The sequence below is a fragment of the Poromitra crassiceps genome (genome assembly GCF_964638095.1).
Source record: "Poromitra crassiceps genome assembly, chromosome: 8".
NCBI classification, from domain to species: Eukaryota; Metazoa; Chordata; class Actinopteri; order Beryciformes; family Melamphaidae; genus Poromitra; species Poromitra crassiceps.
In genome coordinates this window covers 28,731,784-28,755,772 of record NC_139629.1, presented here as the reverse complement: position 1 = coordinate 28,755,772, position 23,989 = coordinate 28,731,784, and the positions used below count along the sequence as shown (strand labels likewise).

Genomic DNA, 23,989 nt, shown 5'->3' with positions numbered 1-23,989 from the left:
CCATCTTGCCTGTCGCCAAGATCTCGTCCGCCTGACTGCTCTGCTCACTCCAGCCACCAACCAAACTCCATTCATTAAAACCTGTTAATCTTTTACGCCGTCTCCTTGTCTGCTTCTGGCTTCAGAAATCTTAATTGTGACATTGTTTGTAAAGATACCTTTCATAGACTCTTAATTAATTTTGCTTTGAGGCACAGAAAAATCATCAGTGTGTCAATTACAAAAATATTTACTCACTGGACTAAAATGAATTATAAGTTCAAAAAGCACATCTTCTGCCTTCTGTGAACTATTATTAAGTCACATTCAGTGATAGAAAAGGTCTACATACACTTTCAAATATAAGTTGGTATTTCCTTGAGGCTTGTAATGAAAACTCATATTACAATGATAGTAAATAATAAAGGAAAGAGAGTCACACTTTACATCCTTACTGTTTTTGTTAAAGACCAATGTTTGACATGAAAGCCTTTGTCTGTATAGTTTCAGTAAACACATTTAAGACCATTGCAAAGAGGATTGCCCGCCCATAGCAGCCTCTAACACTGCAGTTTACATTGTGAGTCACCACCGGTCAGATTTGATGGGAAATCTGCTGTATGCTGCTTTATGGCACAAGGGAGAAGGCAGAGAGTTATAGTTATTCTCAATGTGGGGTTGGGGGACCCACCACCAGGGGTCCTTTTGCAGGAATGGGCAACTTTTATGATAGAGAGGGCCACAATCCCAAACACACTACCTGAGGGCCAGATTGTGACCATGCACTACCACCAGTAGGATGCTGTAACAAATTACCCACTCACTCAGTTACCCAATTATAGCTCCTAATTTGATGAACAAGATATAATAGTAATCAAAGTTTATTATACCAACATTTCTAAATGGTTGGGCTATCCCATTGAAAAATGCTACCCTATCTGTAAAGGGGAGACTCGTGGGTACCCACAGAACCCATTCTCATTCAGATATCTTGAGGTGAGAGGTCAAGGGACCCCTTTGAAAATGACCATGCCACTTGCCTGAGGTCTTCTAGTTTCATAGGATACTAGACACTTAGCCCTGGCTGCTACAGCCATTTGATAAATTACCGATTGGGAGCACAGCGGGAGGGGGAAAGGGTTAGAAATATGGATACTCCCGCTGTTGGCAGGTATGTGACAAGCTTTCTGTCAGCAACTTCACCATAATTTATTTATTTGATCATAGTTTCTCTGTTATCGCTCTACCTGCAATACAGAGAGTCTTGGAATTCTGAACAAAATCATATCTAACAATATAAATAATCTCAGATTTGAGCACCTTTCCACATTCGTATTAGTGGTATTAAGTGTGATTATATAAAACTCTACAAGCTAAACACATCTGGATTCAGGAATTTTTCGTCTGGGCTTCAACTGGACAATAGGTATATTATTATACTTAATTATTATTATTATATCCCAGGATACTGACATGTCTCCGTTGATTGGTCTGCATGCTTTGGACAGAATGTCATGTTAAAATATTACATTTTTAGAGATACAGCCCCACCATGCTTAATATAGGTACTATGTTCCTTGGGTGATAGGCTGTGTTGGCTCTGCACCAAACATATTTTTAGAATTAAGACCCAAAATATTGCACCATGGTTTCATCAGACCAGAAGACATGTCACCACATGGTTCTTCTGTGAGATGGGCTGTCTTCTTGCCTACCCACAGCCGAGAATGTTAACAACAATATAAAGACGATTGTTACATACATACATATGCTGTGGGGTGGACAGACTTGACTGTTTTGTACAGCAGCTGTTTACAAGCTGCAGGTGGCCTCTAACAGCTTTCCTACTGAGCTGCCTCCCTCCTTGCATTACATAATGTACTCCGGGTAAAATGTACAGCAAGCCAGACATGGCAAAAGAATCCCAGATAGGGTGAATGAAGAGTCGTGAATCATATTTGGAGTTGATTTTGCCTCTGGCTCCCTCTACATTCAAACCCACTTATTACACACTTACTAAAGACATTAAAGGAGCATTTCGGTATTTTTCAACCTGCAAGGCACTCTGGGTATTGGGGTCACGTTGGTGGAGATAGAAGCTCCCTTTGCCGAAGCTGCCAGCTGGTGGGGTGGAAAGCTGGGACTGGGAGCTGCCATGTTTGTTTGGGGAAACATAGCTGAGTTTTTTGTTAGTTATGGCTGAATATTTATCTGATTTCGAGAATATGGACAAGGCATTTGAATTCGATAGCCGTCTGCATTTATTTGAGCCGCATAACGTTATATGGATTACAAACTGAAGAGCGGGGACAACGGGAGCTGCTATCTCTACCAATGTGATGGGCAGCAGACAGATAGATCCTGCTGCAAGAATACAAGCGTTTATTTCCCCTCTTTTTTACAATAACAATCTGAGCCTGTGTCTCTCTCTCTTTTACAATAACAATCTGAGCCTGTGTCTCTCTCTCTTTTACAATAACAATCTGAACCTGTGTCTCTCTCTCTTTTACAATAACAATCTGAACCTGTGTCTCTCTCTCTTTTACAATAACAATTTGAGCCTGTGTCTCTCTCTCTTTTACAATAACAATCTGAGCCTGTGTCTCTCTCTCTTTTACAATAACAATCTGAGCCTGTGTCTCTCTCTCTTTTACAATAACAATCTGAGCCTGTGTCTCTCTCTCTTTTACAATAACAATTTGAGCCTGTGTCTCTCTCTCTTTTACAATAACAATCTGAGCCTGTGTCTCTCTCTCTTTTACAATAACAATCTGAGCCTGTGTCTCTCTCTCTTTTACAATAACAATCTGAGCCTGTGTCTCTCTCTCTTTTACATTAACAATCTGAACCTGTGTCTCTCTCTTTTTTACAATAACAATCTGAGCCTGTGTCTCTCTCTCTTTTACAATAACAATCTGAACCTGTGTCTCTCTCTCTCTTTTACAATAACAATCTGAGCCTGTGTCTCTCTCTCTTTTACAATAACAATCTGAGCCTGTGTCTCTCTCTCTTTTACAATAACAATCTGAACCTGTGTCTCTCTCTCTTTTACAATAACAATCTGAGCCTGTGTCTCTCTCTTTTTTACAATAACAATCTGAACCTGTGTCTCTCTCTCTTTTACATTAACAATCTGAGCCTGTGTCTCTCTCTCTTTTACAATAACAATCTGAGCCTGTGTCTCTCTCTCTTTTACATGAGCAATCTGAGCCTGTGTCTCTCTCTCTTTTACAATAACAATCTGAGCCTGTGTCTCTCTCTCTTTTACAATAACAATCTGAGCCTGTGTCTCTCTCTCTTTTACAATAACAATCTGAGCCTGTGTCTCTCTCTCTTTTACAATAACAATCTGAGCCTGTGTCTCTCTCTCTTTTACAATAACAATCTGAACCTGTGTCTCTCTCTCTTTTACAATAACAATCTGAGCCTGTGTCTCTCTCTCTTTTTTTACAATAACAATCTGAGCCTGTGTCTCTCTCTCTTTTACAATAACAATCTGAGCCTGTGTCTCTCTCTCTTTTACATTAACAATCTGAACCTGTGTCTCTCTCTCTTTTACATGAGCAATCTGAGCCTGTGTCTCTCTCTCTTTTACATTAACAATCTGAGCCTGTGTCTCTCTCTCTTTTACATTAACAATCTGAGCCTGTGTCTCTCTCTCTTTTACATTAACAATCTGAGCCTGTGTCTCTCTCTCTCTTTTACATGAGCAATCTGAGCCTGTGTCTCTCTCTCTTTTACATTAACAATCTGAGCCTGTGTCTCTCTCTCTTTTACATTAACAATTTGAGCCTGTGTCTCTCTCTCTTTTACAATAACAATCTGAACCTGTGTCTCTCTCTCTTTTACATGAGCAATCTGAGCCTGTGTCTCTCTCTCTTTTACAATAACAATCTGAACCTGTGTCTCTCTCTCTTTTACATGAGCAATCTGAGCCTGTGTCTCTCTCTCTTTTACATTAACAATCTGAGCCTGTGTCTCTCTCTCTTTTACATTAACAATTTGAGCCTGTGTCTCTCTCTCTTTTACAATAACAATCTGAGCCTGTGTCTCTCTCTCTTTTACATTAACAATTTGAGCCTGTGTCTCTCTCTCTTTTACAATAACAATCTGAGCCTGTGTCTCTCTCTCTTTTACAATAACAATCTGAGCCTGTGTCTCTCTCTCTTTTACATTAACAATTTGAGCCTGTGTCTCTCTCTCTTTTACAATAACAATCTGAACCTGTGTCTCTCTCTCTCTTTTACAATAACAATCTGAGCCTGTGTCTCTCTCTCTTTTACAATAACAATCTGAGCCTGTGTCTCTCTCTCTTTTACAATAACAATCTGAGCCTGTGTCTCTCTCTCTTTTACAATAACAATCTGAGCCTGTGTCTCTCTCTCTTTTACAATAACAATCTGAGCCTGTGTCTCTCTCTCTTTTACATTAACAATCTGAGCCTGTGTCTCTCTCTCTTTTACAATAACAATCTGAGCCTGTGTCTCTCTCTCTTTTACAATAACAATCTGAGCCTGTGTCTCTCTCTCTTTTACAATAACAATCTGAACCTGTGTCTCTCTCTCTTTTACAATAACAATCTGAGCCTGTGTCTCTCTCTCTTTTTTTACAATAACAATCTGAGCCTGTGTCTCTCTCTCTTTTACAATAACAATCTGAGCCTGTGTCTCTCTCTCTTTTACATTAACAATCTGAACCTGTGTCTCTCTCTCTTTTACATGAGCAATCTGAGCCTGTGTCTCTCTCTCTTTTACATTAACAATCTGAGCCTGTGTCTCTCTCTCTTTTACATTAACAATCTGAGCCTGTGTCTCTCTCTCTTTTACATTAACAATCTGAGCCTGTGTCTCTCTCTCTCTTTTACATGAGCAATCTGAGCCTGTGTCTCTCTCTCTTTTACATTAACAATCTGAGCCTGTGTCTCTCTCTCTTTTACATTAACAATTTGAGCCTGTGTCTCTCTCTCTTTTACAATAACAATCTGAACCTGTGTCTCTCTCTCTTTTACATGAGCAATCTGAGCCTGTGTCTCTCTCTCTTTTACAATAACAATCTGAACCTGTGTCTCTCTCTCTTTTACATGAGCAATCTGAGCCTGTGTCTCTCTCTCTTTTACATTAACAATCTGAGCCTGTGTCTCTCTCTCTTTTACATTAACAATTTGAGCCTGTGTCTCTCTCTCTTTTACAATAACAATCTGAGCCTGTGTCTCTCTCTCTTTTACATTAACAATTTGAGCCTGTGTCTCTCTCTCTTTTACAATAACAATCTGAGCCTGTGTCTCTCTCTCTTTTACAATAACAATCTGAGCCTGTGTCTCTCTCTTTTTTACAATAACAATCTGAACCTGTGTCTCTCTCTCTTTTACAATAACAATCTGAGCCTGTGTCTCTCTCTCTTTTACATTAACAATTTGAGCCTGTGTCTCTCTCTCTTTTACATGAGCAATCTGAGCCTGTGTCTCTCTCTCTTTTACAATAATAATCTGAGCCTGTGTCTCTCTCTCTTTTACAATAACAATTTGAGCCTGTGTCTCTCTCTCTTTTACAATAACAATCTGAGCCTGTGTCTCTCTCTCTTTTACAATAACAATCTGAGCCTGTGTCTCTCTCTCTTTTACAATAACAATCTGAGCCTGTGTCTCTCTCTCTTTTTTACAATAACAATCTGAGCCTGTGTCTCTCTCTCTCTTTTACAATAACAATCTGAGCCTGTGTCTCTCTCTTTTTTACAATAACAATCTGAGCCTGTGTCTCTCTCTTTTACAATAACAATCTGAGCCTGTGTCTCTCTCTCTCTTTTACAATAACAATCTGAGCCTGTGTCTCTCTCTCTTTTACAATAACAATCTGAGCCTGTGTCTCTCTCTCTTTTTTACAATAACAATCTGAGCCTGTGTCTCTCTCTCTCTTTTACAATAACAATCTGAGCCTGTGTCTCTCTCTCTTTTACAATAACAATCTGAGCCTGTGTCTCTCTCTTTTACAATAACAATTTGAGCCCGTGTCTCTCTCTCTTTTACAATAACAATCTGAGCCTGTGTCTCTCTCTCTTACAATAACAATCTGAGCCTGTGTCTCTCTCTCTTTTACAATAACAATCTGAGCCTGTGTCTCTCTCTCTTTTACAATAACAATCTGAGCCTGTGTCTCTCTCTCTTTTACATTAACAATCTGAGCCTGTGTCTCTCTCTCTCTTTTACAATAACAATTTGAGCCTGTGTCTCTCTCTCTTTTACAATAACAATCTGAGCCTGTGTCTCTCTCTCTTTTACAATAACAATCTGAGCCTGTGTCTCTCTCTCTCTTTTACAATAACAATCTGAGCCTGTGTCTCTCTCTTTTTTACAATAACAATCTGAGCCTGTGTCTCTCTCTTTTACAATAACAATTTGAGCCTGTGTCTCTCTCTCTTTTACAATAACAATCTGAGCCTGTGTCTCTCTCTCTTTTACAATAACAATCTGAGCCTGTGTCTCTCTCTCTTTTACAATAACAATCTGAGTCTGTGTCTCTCTCTCTTTTACAATAACAATCTGAGCCTGTGTCTCTCTCTCTTTTACATTAACAATCTGAGCCTGTGTCTCTCTCTCTCTTTTACAATAACAATTTGAGCCTGTGTCTCTCTCTCTTTTACAATAACAATTTGAGCCTGTGTCTCTCTCTCTTTTACAATAACAATTTGAGCCTGTGTCTCTCTCTCTCTTTTACAATAACAATCTGAGCCTGTGTCTCTCTCTTTTTTACAATAACAATCTGAGCCTGTGTCTCTCTCTCTTTTACAATAACAATTTGAGCCTGTGTCTCTCTCTCTTTTACAATAACAATTTGAGCCTGTGTCTCTCTCTCTCTTTTACAATAACAATCTGAGCCTGTGTCTCTCTCTCTCTTACAATAACAATCTGAGCCTGTGTCCGTTGCAAAAACAAGCTTGTTTAGTGGACGTACGTACATGCAGGCTGCTAAGGCAGTAAGCTGTAACGCGGAAATCTAACACATAAAAGGGCAAACTCACGTATGTATGTATGTATGTATGTATGTATACTATGTATGTATATGTATGTATGTATGTATGTATGTATGTATGTATGTATGTATGTATACTATGTATGTATATATATTATGTATGTATGTATGTATGTATGTATGTAAACATACTGTCAGCAAACTGGCCACCATGCATCACCCAGGTGGGTGCTACCCATCGGTGGTGGTTGAGTTGAGTTCCCCTCCCCCATGTGAAGCGCTTTGAGTATCTAGAAAGGTGCTATATAAATCCAACCAAGTATTATTGTTATTCTCATAACCACTTTTTCTGATTGAAACTAGGGCATTTTGCACTCTCCCTAAAGCATGCTCATTCCGCTTCTAACGGTAATAAAACTTGAATATTGTGCTCTTAATGAAAAGATTAAATGTGTGTCCCTATCGACTGTCAACCCTGTTACTCTAATGAAACTGTCGAATAAAATATTGGAGTTCGACGCAGAAAAACCTTGAGCTTAATGTAAATCTTCAACCTTGAGCTGTGGAATCGTGGAATCAACTGATCATTTATGACGCACCAAAAATGATGCATGTTTGGCAACTATTGACGTATAAAAAGAAAGTCTTGGTGCAGCTTGGTGCACACCTTACATGCAAGCTGAAACTGAACTGAAACATAGCAAAAGATGCAAGACATAGAATATAGAATATTTTGGGTGCACAGGTTTTGCCACCAAAAGGGCTGTTTTATTTGGCTGTCTTCAAAGTGGGATTAAAGAACATGAAAATAAAATGTGGAAAGTAATTGCATTATCTATGAGCACAGTTTGAACTGAGAAAAGGATCCTCCAGGAGGTCTGTTTCTCAGCGTAACTACAAACTACTAAGCATGTTATATTAATTCCCAGGTGAGAAAGAAATAGTCTCATATCAAACTAACAACAAAAAGCCTGTAGTGTCTGTAGCCTGTAGTGCCTGTAGCCTGTAGTGCCAGCAATTCCAATAGTTTTCCATGTGCAACGCAGCCTATAATGTTCTTTGAAATAGTAAGATTGATTTTTGGGCTAGAAAAAAAAATGGAATTGATAAATAGCGACTTGTGTGATGAAATGAGCGTATGCCCACTTTAACATCAGCGTTGATTGTGCTATAGCTTGATGAATGAGGGCCAGTGTACATATTTCAAAAACGAAATCAATCTCGTCCATACAGCTGTGATACCTATGGGATTATCCAGATACAATGTTCACAGCAAACACAGACGTTTGGGGAAAGGGAAAACATGCAGTGATGCGGTCATTTAGTGTTTGGAGACCAAAGAGGTGTACATTTCCATATTTGTGACTTACATGTAGATATTATTCATGTACACATGTCTGTGCACATGTATGTTTATCCTTCTGTTACTCACTGTTTGGTAGGTGATGATGAACTTGATCATGTGGCCCACTGGCATGTTCTGTGTGAGGAACTCTCTTTGACTGGGCAGTGCTGGCTGGTACTGGATCTTGGCTGGTGGAAAAACAGTACATAGACACAACTATCAACAATTACATACAGTAGATAGATAGATAGATAGATAGATAGATAGATACTGTAGATAGCTAGATAGCTAGCTAGCTAGCTAGCTAGCTAGATAGACAGACAGACAGACAGACAGACAGACAGACAGACAGACAGACAGACAGACAGACAGACATACAGAGGCAGACTGGGATCATAATTCAGGCCGGGCATTAGATACCAAGCAGGCCAGGCCGATATGGGCCGACGCGCGTGCCGGCGTCCGAAGGGCGGCGTCGAAAAATTTGGGCCATTTGAAGCCCAATTTGGGCCGTTTGAAGCCCGATTTGGGCCGTTTGAAGCCCAATTTGGGCCGTTTGAAGCCAGATTTGGGCCGTTTGAAGCCCGATTTGGGCCGTTTGAAGCCAGGTTTGGGTCGTTTGAAGCCCAATTTGGACCGTTTGAAGCCCAATTTGGGCCGAGTCCAATTTTACAATGAGATGCACCCACTTTAACCATGAATAAAGTAATAAAACCACTAGTAAACCAGTAGGCGGCGCCTGGCCTGCTGTTCAGTGAGTGGCCTGACTGCGGGCACCAAAAAAAAAAGGCCAGGCCAGGCCAGGCCACCGGGCATTTGCCCGACGTGCCCGATTATGCAGTCCGCGCCTGCAGACATACATACATAGCAATAATATGCCTTTATTAGTCTTGCCTGTCTCATGTGAATAACACAGAAGCAATGGGGGGAAAGAACTGCAGCAGATTGGGATAGGTATTGTTATGAAGTACGTATGTGTAGGTCTGTCTCCCCATGCCTTTAGCCCAGGTGGGCTATCTCGTCGAGAAGGCCTTTCTGTGTGGAGTTTGCATGTTCTCCTCGTGCTCCCCTGGGGTTTCCTCCATATAACATCAATGGACGCCCACTAAAAACATGCAGAAGATCCATGTCTGACCAGCGGCGGTTGGAACAAGTTGGTCTCTGGGTGCTTCACTGCAGCTGCCCACCGCTCCTGGCCTGAACCATGGAGGAGGACGAGCCAGGATGGGTCAAACGCGGAGGACAAATTTCATGGTGCCTCCAATTTTGTGTGTGTGTGTGTGTGTGTGTGTGTGTGTGTGTGTGTGTGTGTGTGTGTGTGTGTGTGTGTGTGTGTGTGTGTATGTGTGTGTGTGTGTGTGTGTGTGTGTGTGTGTGTGTGTGTGTGTGTGTGTGTGTGTGTGTACTGGCTGCCGTGCATGTGTGCCTGTTTCATCTGTGATGAAATAAAGACAGGGTTTGACGGTCCGGTCTCTCTCTTCTTACATACTGTACATACGGTGGGTTTGATTACTGTGGACAAAACCTATTGTAAAGATGCTTTGGACAAAAGCATCTGCTAACATGACATAATGTCATGTAAATGTAATGGATCATCTCAATATGAGAGCAACAAAGCTACAGATGAAAAGTGAGAGGCTAGGCTATCATATAGCATAGATAGAAAGAGGCAGATGAGACAAATAATAGATTACTTTGGCTAATCGTTCTATCGATTAGAATGGCTTCATTTTTGAACCATCGACTAGCACTCAGGTAAATTGGATTCAATGCCCCAGTGGCCACTGGTAGAATGACCTCTCACTACTGTGGCTGCTGCTCGGCTCCGGGTAAGGACCGGGTTACTAATGGCACTATTTACATTTTCTTCTGTAGCGTGAAGGTGCGCTCAAATCACTTGATTAGACTTGTCAGAGGTAGTGCCTCTGAGTATGCTGTGTGTATGTGTGTGTATGTGTGTGTGTGTGTGTGTGTGTGTGTGTGTGTGTGTGTGTGTGTGTGTGTGTGTGTGTGTGTGTGTGTGTGTGTGTGTGTGTGTGTGTGTAGGTGTGTGTGTGTGTGTGTGTGTGTGTGTGTGTGTGTGTGTGTGTGTGTGTGTGTGTGTATGTGTGTATGTATAGCCTCTGAGTATGCTGTGTATATGTGTGTGTATGTGTATGTGTATGTATGTGTAGCCTCTGAGTATGCTGTGTATATGTGTATGTATAGCCTCTGAGTATGATGTGTATATGTGTGTGTGTGTGTGTGTATGTGTGTATGTGTGTATGTACAGTATAGCCTCTGAGTATGCTGTGTATATGTGTGTGTATGTGTATGTATGTGTAGCCTCTGAGTATGCTGTGTATATTTTTTATTTTTTATTTTTTATTTAGCATTTATTTATACAGGGGAGATCTCTATATGTGTCTATAAGATCTATATGTGTGTGTGTATGTGTGTGTGTGTATGTGTGTATGTATTAGCCTCTGAGTATGCTGTGTATATGTGTGTGTGTGTGTATGTGTATGTGTATGTATGTGTAGCCTCTGAGTATGCTGTGTATATGTGTGTGTGTATGTGTGTATGTGTGTATGTATAGCCTCTGAGTATGCTGTGTATATGTGTGTGTGTATGTGTGTGTGTATGTGTGTATGTATAGCCTCTGAGTATGCTGTGTGTGTCGCACATGCAGAGACGACAGACGCTTTCAAAGCTGGCTCTGGCAAGTGAAGTGACACCTGGCCAGAAGCCAGGCTTTTAACGAATGAACTCATGGAAGATGTGAAACACCATTTTGAAACTGTCAAGGGCCTGTCAGCAACTTCAAAATGGTGCCCTTTATGCTCAATCAAATGGATGAGCTCAAAGCAGTTCAAGTGAAAACTGTGACATGAGAAGTGCCTGACACTGTACACATCATGACATAAGACCTGTCACATGACATAAGACCTGTCACATGACATAAGACCTGTCACCAGGTGTCATATCCATAATGCTGCTTTGTTTTGCCTTCTACCTGATTATTTGTCAAACTGGCCTAATGTTAAATGGACAACAGCTAAATGAGAATTATGTATTTTGGCATCTCATTCCTTTGACATCAAATCTGACACTGTGACACTAACTGTCATCCAGTGTTCTATACACAGAAGTCATGTGACATTTCTGTGCACCTGCATCACCACTCAACATCACAGCTTATGAACAGGCTCAGTGGGCTGCTGGCAGTTAGAATGAATGAATGAACAGGCTCAGTGGGCTGGCAGTTTGAATGAATGAATGAATGAATGAATGAATGAATGAATGAATGAATGAACAGGCTCAGTGGGCTGGCAGTTTGTTTGAATGAATGAATGAATGAATGAACAGGCTCAGTGGGCTGGCAGTTTGAATGAATGAATGAATGAATGAATGAATGAATGAATGAATGAATGAATGAATGAACAGGCTCAGTGGGCTGGCAGTTTGAATGAATGAATGAATGAATGAATGAATGAATGAATGAACAGGCTCAGTGGGCTGGCAGTTTGGATTAATGAATGAATGAATGAATGAATGAATGAATGAACAGGCTCAGTGGGCTGGCAGTTTGTTTGAATGAATGAATGAATGAATGAACAGGCTCAGTGGGCTGGCAGTTTGAATGAATGAATGAATGAATGAATGAATGAATGAATGAATGAATGAATGAACAGGCTCAGTGGGCTGGCAGTTTGTTTGAATGAATGAATGAATGAATGAACAGGCTCAGGGGGCTGGCAGTTTGAATGAATGAATGAATGAATGAACAGGCTCAGTGGGCTGGCAGTTTGGATTGAAAGAAATAAGCACACACTCTTTCTCACTGTGCTAAAGTGCTGCTGTGTTTATGAGATGTGTGCTGGAGTAGCAAGTAGGCAAGGTGCATCACTCAATTCAGGCTGCTAGATGTATTTCTGTGGTTGAAAGAATATTTCCTTATTAAATGCCAAAGTAAATAATAATAATAATAAATATAGCTGCAAGCGGCAATACCAGGGGTTCAAGCCTGATGATCTCACATCAACACTCAATCACTGATGACATCACTCACTGATGACATCACTCCCTAATGATGTAGTCACCTGTCACCTGGGTGACACCTGATTGCGGGGCAATCAGTCTACAAAGCCTTGAGTGCACCGGGCATCACCGGAATGGGGAGGAGAGCCATCAGGAACATCAGAGGCAGCGGAGAAAGCCTCAAGATGGCTCTGGATCAGGAGAGGAGATCCATAGAGAGTAGCGAATGCCACCTGAACACAAGTCAAGAAGGTCTGCTGGGTCGCCTGGGTGTTGAGAGACCCGAAATGCCTAATGACCCCAGGTTACATCACTGATGATGTGTTCAGGAGCATCGGAGAGACGTGTTTTTATCTCAAGTTAACAATTTCTAATATGCAAGTAGCTGAAGCCCATCAAGAACGTTCTGCTTTATAATCTGAGCATTGTTGTCCAAAAAAGTGTTGTTTATCCCAGCTAGGGTCAGGCGAGGAGGAGCAAATCAAGGTCCCATAAGAAGCTGAAAAAATACTCCTTAGCTTTCTCACTCTTATTTAAAACATCTTTGGAAATGACGACCCATTCAAGACAGTCTTAGCTTCTGAGCCCTGACTTCACAAAGTCCTTTCCTTTCAGTCTGTTCCCTCTCTGGCATTTCATCCCCTCACCACTGGATCACTTTAACCTTTCTTTCTCAATGTATTCTATGGCAGTGACCTAGGAGGCAAACACATAGCTATGGCCTCCAAGGAGGAATGAATCTTCACATTATTTCTCCCACTCTGAACTCAGAGAATAGCACATGGGGGCACTTTCTGTGTCTTTCAATGTCAACGGGAAGAGGAAAGTGAAATTTGAAAAGCAAATCAAAGCATAACATCAAAGGGAGAATCATTCAGAGCTCCTTTTCGAATTGCAATTTAGACAAAGAAACTAAGAAAAAATCTAAAATTGCATGTTTTTGAAGTCAAGTTCATGGCGAGTCTAGCTCTGAGCGAAAGGTTCACGTTTGGAGATAATTGTTGTGACTCATGTTTGCTATGAAATTGGCAATAAACTCTATTTATTGTGAATTATTGTTGTTGTTGGCTATAGGCTATAATGTTACATCCAATTTGGAATTTTATTCATGTAATATGTATTGATGGAATATTTTCTACATGTATACTCTGAAAAGGTTATCTATTTATTGTTAATTATTGTTGTGGTTGTTGTTGGCTGTATGTAGGCTATAATGTTTCATCTAGCCACACCCACTCACTGTTCCCTAATCAATCTCACCTGAGCAATTTTCAGGGTGTGGCCAGCCTGTATATATACCTCACTGACATGAGTCAGTCTTTTAAAACCTGATGAAGGTCTAGCACCGAAACGTTGTTTGTTTCCCTATTTGTCTTCTAATAAAGAGTTTACTAGTAAGATCAGTGTTTTGCGGGATTTTCTCTACTCCTAGTTTATTTTTGCATCCTACGCACCTGATTTAAAGTTTTTAAGGCGTGCAACAGCTCTTTCACAGACTTTGCTATGAAATTGCACCATCTCTTTTATCCAGACATGTACATGTATACCAATATACAATCTATCTCGCTGCAGAGTCTCAACATCGCCTTTGCAGTGAGAGAGAGAGTGAGAGAGAGAGAGAGAGACACCGAGCTATATCATCTTCATGATTAATACGACTATGAATCATAATCATAAGGCTGTTTTTTATGTCCCTTCCGGCACCCTGCCCTACGTACACCACAGCGCGTGATGTGCACGTAGCGGCACGTAGCGGTGGCGCTACGTACACCACAACGCGTGATGTGCGTGCACGTAGCGGCGGCACTGCGACAAACTATTTTGAGTTGTTCCTGATGCATTCATGCTTTAAGACATTTGAGTTCTTCTCTCCTAGATTTGAAAGGACAGCAGCAGACAAAAGGCAAATCAAACGCAGAGAAACATCACATCACAGGTGAACTTCCCAGGAGCACTTCCTGGCAGGTACAAAGTACAAAGCTGATTCCAAAGAACAGCAGGCCAAGGAAGAAGCTATTGTGCAGTGGATCGGCCGCACGGGGGTTACCTGCCAGAAGTAAAGAGGAAGATTTCATGCAGATGAGGGCTGGCTGTGCCAAAGAAAGCCAAGCAGAGAGGAGCCTATAGAGAAAGTCTCTAGTGATGAGAGAGAACGTGAAGACTGAACACAGCACAGAGAGACTCGGCCATAAGTCTCTAGTGATGAGAGAGAACGTGAAGACTGAACACAGCACAGAGAGACTCGGCCATAAGTCTCTAGTGATGAGAGAGAACGTGAAGACTGAACACAGCACAGAGAGACTCGGCCATATGGACACAAAAGGGACTGACAGTGTCATTTTGTTCCATTAGTACCTGCTACTTTAATGATGAGCAAAATAAAGTGCAACACATTTGTTAACTGTTGATTTTGCCTTGATGACACACCTACACACACACACCTACACACACACACACACACACACACACACACACACACACACACACACACACACACACACACACACACCTATACACACACACACACACACACACACACACACACACACACACACAAGCTCACAAGGTGAAAACACTAGCAGCCACATGCTGTCGCAGCTGGTACTGTAATTAACACGTCATCCCAGTTAATAGTCCATGTGAGACTTAGTGGCTGACACACTGCCACGTTTACTCTGCTGCCTCCCAGTCTGACTCACTGCCACGTTTACTCTGCTGCCTCCCAGTCTGACTCACTGCCACGTTTACTCTGCTGCCTCCCAGTCTGACTCACTGCCACGTTTACTCTGCTGCCTCTCAGTCTGACACACTGCCACGTTTACTCTGCTGCCTCCCAGTCTGACTCACTGCCACGTTTACTCTGCTGCCTCCCAGTCTGACTCACTGCCACGTTTACTCTGCTGCCTCCCAGTCTGACACACTGCCACGTTTACTCTGCTGCCTCCCAGTCTGACACACTGCCACGTTTACTCTGCTGCCTCCCAGTCTGACTCACTGCCACGTTTACTCTGCTGCCTCCCAGTCTGACACACTGCCACGTTTACTCTGCTGCCTCCCAGTCTGACACACTGCCACGTTTACTCTGCTGCCTCCCAGTCTGACACACTGCCACGTTTACTCTGCTGCCTCCCAGTCTGACACACTGCCACGTTTACTCTGCTGCCTCCCAGTCTGACTCACTGCCACGTTTACTCTGCTGCCTCCCAGTCTGACACACTGCCACGTTTACTCTGCTGCCTCCCAGTCTGACACACTGCCACGTTTACTCTGCTGCCTCCCAGTCTGACTCACTGCCACGTTTACTCTGCTGCCTCCCATTCTGACTCACTGCCACGTTTACTCTGCTGCCTCCGAGTCTGACACACTGCCACGTTTACTCTGCTGCCTCCCAGTCTGACACACTGCCACGTTTACTCTGCTGCCTCCCAGTCTGACACACTGCCACGTTTACTCTGCTGCCTCCCAGTCTGACTCACTGCCACGTTTACTCTGCTGCCTCCCAGTCTGACACACTGCCACGTTTACTCTGCTGCCTCCCAGTCTGACTCACTGCCACGTTTACTCTGCTGCCTCCCAGTCTGACACACTGCCACGTTTACTCTGCTGCCTCCCAGTCTGACTCACTGCCACGTTTAATCTGCTGCCTCCCAGTCTGACTCACTGCCACGTTTACTCTGCTGCCTCCCAGTCTGACACACTGCCACGTTTACTCTGCTGCCTCCCAGTCTGACTCACTGCCACGTTTACTCTGCTGCCTCCCAGTCTGACACACTGCCACGTTTACTCTGCTGCCTCCCAGTCTGACTCACTGCCACGTTTACTCTGCTGCCTCCCAGTCTGACACACTGCCACGTTTACTCTGCTGCCTCCCAGTCTGACTCACTGCCACGTTTACTCTGCTGCCTCCCAGTCTGACACACTGCCACGTTTACTCTGCTGTCTCCCAGTCTGACTCACTGCCACGTTTACTCTGCTGCCTCCCAGTCTGACTCACTGCCACGTTTACTCTGCTGCCTCCCAGTCTGACTCACTGCCACGTTTACTCTGCTGCCTCCCAGTCTGACTCACTGCCACGTTTACTCTGCTGCCTCCCAGTCTGACACACTGCCACGTTTACTCTGCTGCCTCCCAGTCTGACTCACTGCCACGTTTACTCTGCTGCCTCCCAGTCTGACTCACTGCCACGTTTACTCTGCTGCCTCCCAGTCTGACACACTGCCACGTTTACTCTGCTGCCTCCCAGTCTGACTCACTGCCACGTTTACTCTGCTGCCTCCCAGTCTGACACACTGCCACGTTTACTCTGCTGCCTCCCAGTCTGACTCACTGCCACGTTTACTCTGCTGCCTCCCAGTCTGACTCACTGCCACGTTTACTCTGCTGCCTCCCAGTCTGACACACTGCCACGTTTACTCTGCTGCCTCCCAGTCTGACTCACTGCCACGTTTACTCTGCTGCCTCCCAGTCTGACACACTGCCACATTTACTCTGCTGCCTCCCAGTCTGACTCACTGCCACGTTTACTCTGCTGCCTCCCAGTCTGACACACTGCCACGTTTACTCTGCTGTCTCCCAGTCTGACTCACTGCCACGTTTACTCTGCTGCCTCCCAGTCTGACTCACTGCCACGTTTACTCTGCTGCCTCCCAGTCTGACTCACTGCCACGTTTACTCTGCTGCCTCCCAGTCTGACTCACTGCCACGTTTACTCTGCTGCCTCCCAGTCTGACACACTGCCACGTTTACTCTGCTGCCTCCCAGTCTGACTCACTGCCACGTTTACTCTGCTGCCTCCCAGTCTGACTCACTGCCACGTTTACTCTGCTGCCTCCCAGTCTGACACACTGCCACGTTTACTCTGCTGCCTCCCAGTCTGACTCACTGCCACGTTTACTCTGCTGCCTCCCAGTCTGACACACTGCCACGTTTACTCTGCTGCCTCCCAGTCTGACTCACTGCCACGTTTACTCTGCTGCCTCCCAGTCTGACTCACTGCCACGTTTACTCTGCTGCCTCCCAGTCTGACACACTGCCACGTTTACTCTGCTGCCTCCCAGTCTGACACACTGCCACGTTTACTCTGCTGCCTCCCAGTCTGACACACTGCCACGTTTACTCTGCTGCCTCCCAGTCTGACTCACTGCCACGTTAACTCTGCTGCCTCCCAGTCTGACACACTGCCACGTTTACTCTGCTGCCTCCCAGTCTGACACACTGCCACGTTTACTCTGCTGCCTCCCAGTCTGACACACTGCCATGTTTACTCTGCTGCCTCCCAGTCTGACTCACTGCCACGTTTACTCTGCTGCCTCCCAGGCTTTAGCCTAGAGACGCGGAAGAATGGTCATTTTGTTACTTCTACTTGAAAGCATTCATGTGTTTAACTCTTTTTCTTCTTTCTTTTTTTACGTTTAACTCTTCCCCCACTAGAGTTATTATTAAAAAAGTTGACAGCCACCGCCATATTCATATTCACTAATATTTCAATTAATAAAAATTAACAGAATATTTTCTTCTATGGATATGTAAACAGTGAATACATCAAAAGAAAGAACAGAGCTTCTGTTTTTACACACACACACACACACACACACACACACACACACACACACACACACACACACACACACACACACACACACACACACACACACACACACACACACACACACACACACACACACCTGAGCCTACACTGCTGGATGGATTGGACTTGATATCTCTGTCCTCTTTGGTTTGTGTTGTTGTTTGTGGTTTCCGTGATGGGTTCTAAACACCCTGACAGCTACTTCCCATTCCTCCATGTAGCCTACTACACTCACTACTGATTATGCTAACCTTCACTTCCAAGCTATAGTTTGTTTATTTGCTCGTCTTTTATTCATAAGTGGAAATATCGTGTAGCTCCACGCTCACCGCCGTGCCGCGAAACCCCCGGCCGCATTATTAGTATAGAGATTACATTGCAATTACTTTATCTTCTTCTTCTTCGGTGGTGTTTTATGGCAGTTGGCATCCTTTATGTTGCATTACCGCCTCCTTCTGGATTGATCCATCCACTGTTTCTCTACATTCTGTAAAACCTGAACTCTCTCGCCTCTGGACCCTGCCTCCTTTTCTCTCCCACCCTGTAATTACTTTATCTTAATCATGTGTGATCTCCCACTTTTGGGGGTGGGGGGGGGGCAATCACCTGTGGTTTGAGCCTCTTGGTTTAAATGCAGAAAAGAACCAGGCTAGAGATCCTAGAGAGACCTCTCTCTTCTGTGCCTCAGGTGCGCTCCTCTCCTGCTCTCCCTGGACCACTCTGTCAGTCCCTCACTGTCACGACCCCCCGCAGGTGCCACTGCTGTACAAGCTACACCTCCCCCAGGTCGGCTCTGAGCTATCGCCCACTGTGCCAACCTGATCCTCAGAGCTTTACCTGACTGCTTCCCTGCTGTGAAGGTGCTGGAACTGTTGTATTCCTACTCCTTTACAAACTGTCCTCTTCTCTGCAGCGTGACACTCTCTTTCAAATAAGAGCTTCATTCTAAGTTGATCATGTGTCATAACTCGATTTTTTATTTTGAATTGAAAGCTGACTTAAGCCTAGCGACTGCTGCCAACAACTGTGGCCACTCAACGACAGTTATCTCAACTCTACATGACAGTGCTGGCAGCCTAAGAGTTGTTTTTTTATGCTTGAAGTGAAGCTCAATAATAATAATAATAATAATATGCCAAATGTTGCTCACATTAATGAGGTGGTGAACTCCTTTAACCCATTGATACCTGATGCAGCATTTGTGTGTGTATCCCTTTAAAACCGCGAACCGCGTTAACGCGATATATTCTGCATTGGATGCTATGACCCCATTCAAAAAGATGATGGATCATTAGTAAATGTATATATTTGAATCAATTGATAGCATTCACTGCTTGAAAAGGGAATGAACTTACAACAGCTGAGTGAGCGTAGGTGGTTCGCTTCATTAATTAAGTTACTGACCTCACTCAATGGAAAAATTAAGCCTTCAAAAGAGGCTTCTTTTGAAGGCTTAATCACTGCAATTAAAGGCAGCAAAGTGCGTCAGCCTCCTCGACTCCTCGCTGACTCGCCATGCAAACAGGAGCCACCATCATTATGGATTCTCCAAACGGTTCAAAGGGTGAATACATTATTACTTAACCTCATTAGCAGCATTTCATTGTCAATTTTGCCATTATGTTCTTAGCGTGAGTCAAATAGTCCACACTGCAGCATCACTGCCTCACCCAATTTGCGAAGAAAGAATCAAGTTTGTCGATAATGCACACAGACACATTTCTTTTGGGCGTTGTAACCTCCACACACAGAGGACTTACACATGAATCTGAACTTTGTGAAATGTTTCTATGTGGATGAAACTAGAAAGCTGCCATCCGTGGAGTGGAAGGAGATACTGGAGCTTCAAACACTTCAGATGTGACTTCAATGTGGCATGTGCCAGGATGTTCCAACTGACAGGACGTTGTTCACCTGCTTCCTGCCCACCTCGCATGTTCTCCTCATTTCCCCCGTGACCTTTCTGCTGTGGAGGCGAGGAGGAGACGTGAGGTGAAGATACCTTTCTGCTGTGGAGGCGAGGAGGAGACGCGAGGTGAAGATACGGGGTCCTTATCAAATGATGGAAGTGTTTGATCTCCTCTATCCTCGTTCTTCTCCTCTAGTCCTCTGGATGTGATACCCTCACAGTTCATTAAAGATATCCAATAGTATAGTAGTAGTAGTAGTAGGGTAGGGCCTCCCCACTAAGTGGTCACTTCTGAGCTAATGAGAAAGTAAAAAGCTGCCTGTTTCTGGCTGGCCACTTGGAAGCTGCATTCTTTGCTAAAAACACAAGGTACTTAGAGTAGTTGAATAAGTAGGTGTGTACTCACTTTAAGCAAGCAGCAATCCAATTTAAAGATACTTTAAACCCTCAACCCAAATCTGTCTAAAGCCTGACATCTATAGAGAGCCAAAGTCGACGTCACTTTTCACATTTCGTAAAATGCTTATAAAAATTGTTTTTACTTAGTCAAACCAAACGATTCAGCTATATTTCGAAACAGGAGAGACTGTAGATTGATTGATTGATTGATTGATTTACGTGTCATGCACTTTAGGTGTAGCCTGGGTAAACCCAGCCTTCAACGTGACGTCACAGGCTATGCCTGCGTAGGTCTTCGTGACTGATAGCACATAGAGGTCACGTGGAGGCTGGGTTTACCCAGGCTACTCTAGGTGCCCATGGGTTTACAAGACACAATTTCTTGAAATTAGTAGAACATTTCACTTGGACAAAAAGATTTTTTTTAATCCACTATTATTATTTTTTTAGTTTTGTCTGAGTGAAATGTTCTCTGGTCTCTCCTGATTCTATTTATAGCAAATATTCGAAATCATTTGGTTTGACTAAGTAAAACTATTTTATTTTTAGAAGCATTTGACTAAATGTTCAAGTTCAAGTTCAAGTTTATTCGTATGTCCCAGAAGGGCACTTTTGGGTTGCAGCAAAACATAAAAACATAGAAAACAAAATGTTTACGGCAAAATAAATGACGGATGAAAGGTCTCTGGTACACATGCTGAAGCAGGAAGTGAGGTCGACTTTTGCTCTGTATAAACACCATGCTGCTGAAAGGTCCCTCTGCTGATCTTTGGTGCCAGTGATTTCACCTTTTACACTAGGCTATACCTATCCATAGTATTCCCATGATGTCACAAGCCTTTTTCCTACCAATATGGCGCTACACACAGCTCAGTGTCACACTCAGGACAAGTGTCACTTGATTGTAATCACCTGTTAATTGATCACAATCACCTGTTGTTTTCCTACCAAAATGGCCGTGTGGTGATGTAACAGAATACTATCAATACCACAATAGGTGATGACAGACATCACCTGGCACCAAAGATCAGCAAATGGTAGATGGCTTTTTCAGTTTGGGGTTTACGTACTCGTTAATGTTTGTTTGCAGCTACACATTTGTTTTTGAATTGGTTCTATGACTCTAAGATATTCATCATATTTAGGTGATCACTGTGAGCAGTGTTCCATTTGCAGCAGTAGCATTGGGAGTGCTAAGGACCACATTAAGGTATTATGGATGTTCTTATTGGCTATTATTATGAAATATGATTTCAGTTAAGGCATGTGTGATTAAACTGTGTGGTGTGGTCTCTAGGTCACCCATGTGCCAACATATTGTGCCTGCGTTGTTGTGTGCTTGAGTGTGCGTGTACTGTGCTAAAAATAAAAGGTAAATATAATTTTGTGAGCAGACCTGGAAGGGGAGCGGTGTCCCTGAGGTGTTGTACTGCAGGAAATGTATGACTCTGCCTGCCTCAGGAAAATGTTGAATTTCATTATGTTGTTGGTTGTGTTGGATGAAGCCTTATCATGGATGTTTATACATGTAAAATTGTAATGGGGTTGATGAAATAACATTTTTACAGTCCTACATCCCCCTCTAACTCTCACTGGTTCTCCCAGACTGAATCAGTGTTTGGTTTATACAAAGGGTCACACTAGGAATAGTTGGCCCTGATCTGCTGTCCATTGTAAATGAGTCTCTTTGTGCCTGACATTTTTAAGTCGGCCATTGAAAGTCGGCCATGCTGTCGGCTGTAAATTAGTCTCTGTCTCCCTGACATCTTAAAGTCAGCCATTGCTCAGCCTCTTTTGAAAGAAAATTGAAATGATCTTGTTTTTTTGTAAGTCCCTGAAGAAGCGATTGCTGAGCAAGTTCAAGAAATGGTTGAGAGAAATAACATCTTTCAGAAATTTCAGCCTAGTTTCCCCCAAATGCACTGTAGCTGGCGTCGTTTCTTTTATTGTAGTATTGTATTTGTAAATAGTTTTGCTAATCTAAACTAATCGTTGCCATTTTGGCCAATGCATTTCCTTATGGGTGTAAAGGAGATATGGGAAAACAGTGACGTTCTTTTAAAGACTGGGGTGATGTGGTGCCAGGATTTGGTGTGGGTAAGAAGTGGTTCTGGACCAGTCTGTTGATGAGGCTGGCTGGAGGAGTGAGTTAGAGTAGTCGAGACGGGAGGAGATGATGAAGGCGTGGAGGAGTGTTTCAGCAGAGTATGAGAGTGTGAGAGAGGACCGGATCTTTGCAATGTTGCGGAGGTGGAAAAGGAGGATTTGGCAGTTTGGCGGATGTGGGGCTCGAAGGAAAGGCTGGGGTCAAGGATCACGCCTGGGAGGAGGATGGGGGAACAGTGGTGCCATCACTGATGAGTGTGGGGTTGTTGATTTGACTGAGGGTGGACTTGGAGCCGATGAGGAGGAGTTTGTTTTGTCACTGTTGAATTTGAGAAATATTGTGTTGCATCCAGACTTTTATTGCAGACAGGCAGGAGGACATGATGTGGGAGAGGGGTGGTGGTGGTGCAGGCAGGAGGACATGATGTGGGAGAGGGGTGGTGGTGGTGCAGGCAGGAGGACATGATGTGGGAGAGGGGTGGTGGTGGTGCAGGCAGGAGGACATGATGTGGGAGAGGGGTGGTGGTGCAGGCAGGAGGACATGATGTGGGAGAGGGGTGGTGGTGCAGGCAGGAGGACATGATGTGGGAGAGGGGTGGTGGTGGAGGCAGGAGGACATGATGTGGGAGAGGGGTGGTGGTGCAGGCAGGAGGACATGATGTGGGAGAGGGGTGGTGGTGGAGGCAGGAGGACATGATGTGGGAGAGGGGTGGTGGTGGAGGCAGGAGGACATGATGTGGGAGAGGGGTGGTGGTGGAGGCAGGAGGACATGATGTGGGAGAGGGGTGGTGGTGGTGGAGGCAGGAGGACATGATGTGGGAGAGGGGTGGTGGTGCAGGCAGGAGGACATGATGTGGGAGAGGGGTGGTGGTGGAGGCAGGAGGACATGATGTGGGAGAGGGGTGGTGGTGCAGGCAGGAGGACATGATGTGGGAGAGGGGTGGTGGTGCAGGCAGGAGGACATGATGTGGGAGAGGGGTGGTGGTGGTGCAGGCAGGAGGACATGATGTGGGAGAGGGGTGGTGGTGAGGCAGGAGGACATGATGTGGGAGAGGGGTGGTGGTGCAGGCAGGAGGACATGATGTGGGAGAGGGGTGGTGGTGCAGGCAGGAGGACATGATGTGGGAGAGGGGTGGTGGTGGTGGAGGCAGGAGGACATGATGTGGGAGAGGGGTGGTGGTGGTGCAGGCAGGAGGACATGATGTGGGAGAGGGGTGGTGGTGAGGCAGGAGGACATGATGTGGGAGAGGGGTGGTGGTGAGGCAGGAGGACATGATGTGGGAGAGGGGTGGTGGTGCAGGCAGGAGGACATGATGTGGGAGAGGGGTGGTGGTGAGGCAGGAGGACATGATGTGGGAGAGGGGTGGTGGTGGTGGAGGCAGGAGGACATGATGTGGGAGAGGGGTGGTGGTGGTGCAGGCAGGAGGACATGATGTGGGAGAGGGGTGGTGGTGGTGGAGGCAGGAGGACATGATGTGGGAGAGGGGTGGTGGTGGTGGAGGCAGGAGGACATGATGTGGGAGAGGGGTGGTGGAGGCAGGAGGACATGATGTGGGAGAGGGGTGGTGGTGAGGCAGGCAGGAGGACATGATGTGGGAGAGGGGTGGTGGTGGAGGCAGGAGGACATGATGTGGGAGAGGGGTGGTGGTGCAGGCAGGAGGACATGATGTGGGAGAGGG

General features: G+C 44.4%; 1 protein-coding gene across 1 annotated transcript in view; it reads right to left on the bottom strand.

The window, feature by feature from the left end:
- LOC310781784 (putative flavin-containing monoamine oxidase A) overlaps window positions 1-23,989 on the bottom strand; it is a gene marked incomplete at its 5' end in the record, with an annotated part of 73,780 nt that overhangs the window by 21,368 nt on the left and 28,423 nt on the right. Inside the window, one exon of the mRNA XM_083642415.1 lies at window positions 8,377-8,477. Within this exon, the coding sequence (XP_083498541.1) occupies window positions 8,377-8,477 (101 nt within the window). The remainder of the gene's footprint in view (window positions 1-8,376; window positions 8,478-23,989) is intronic.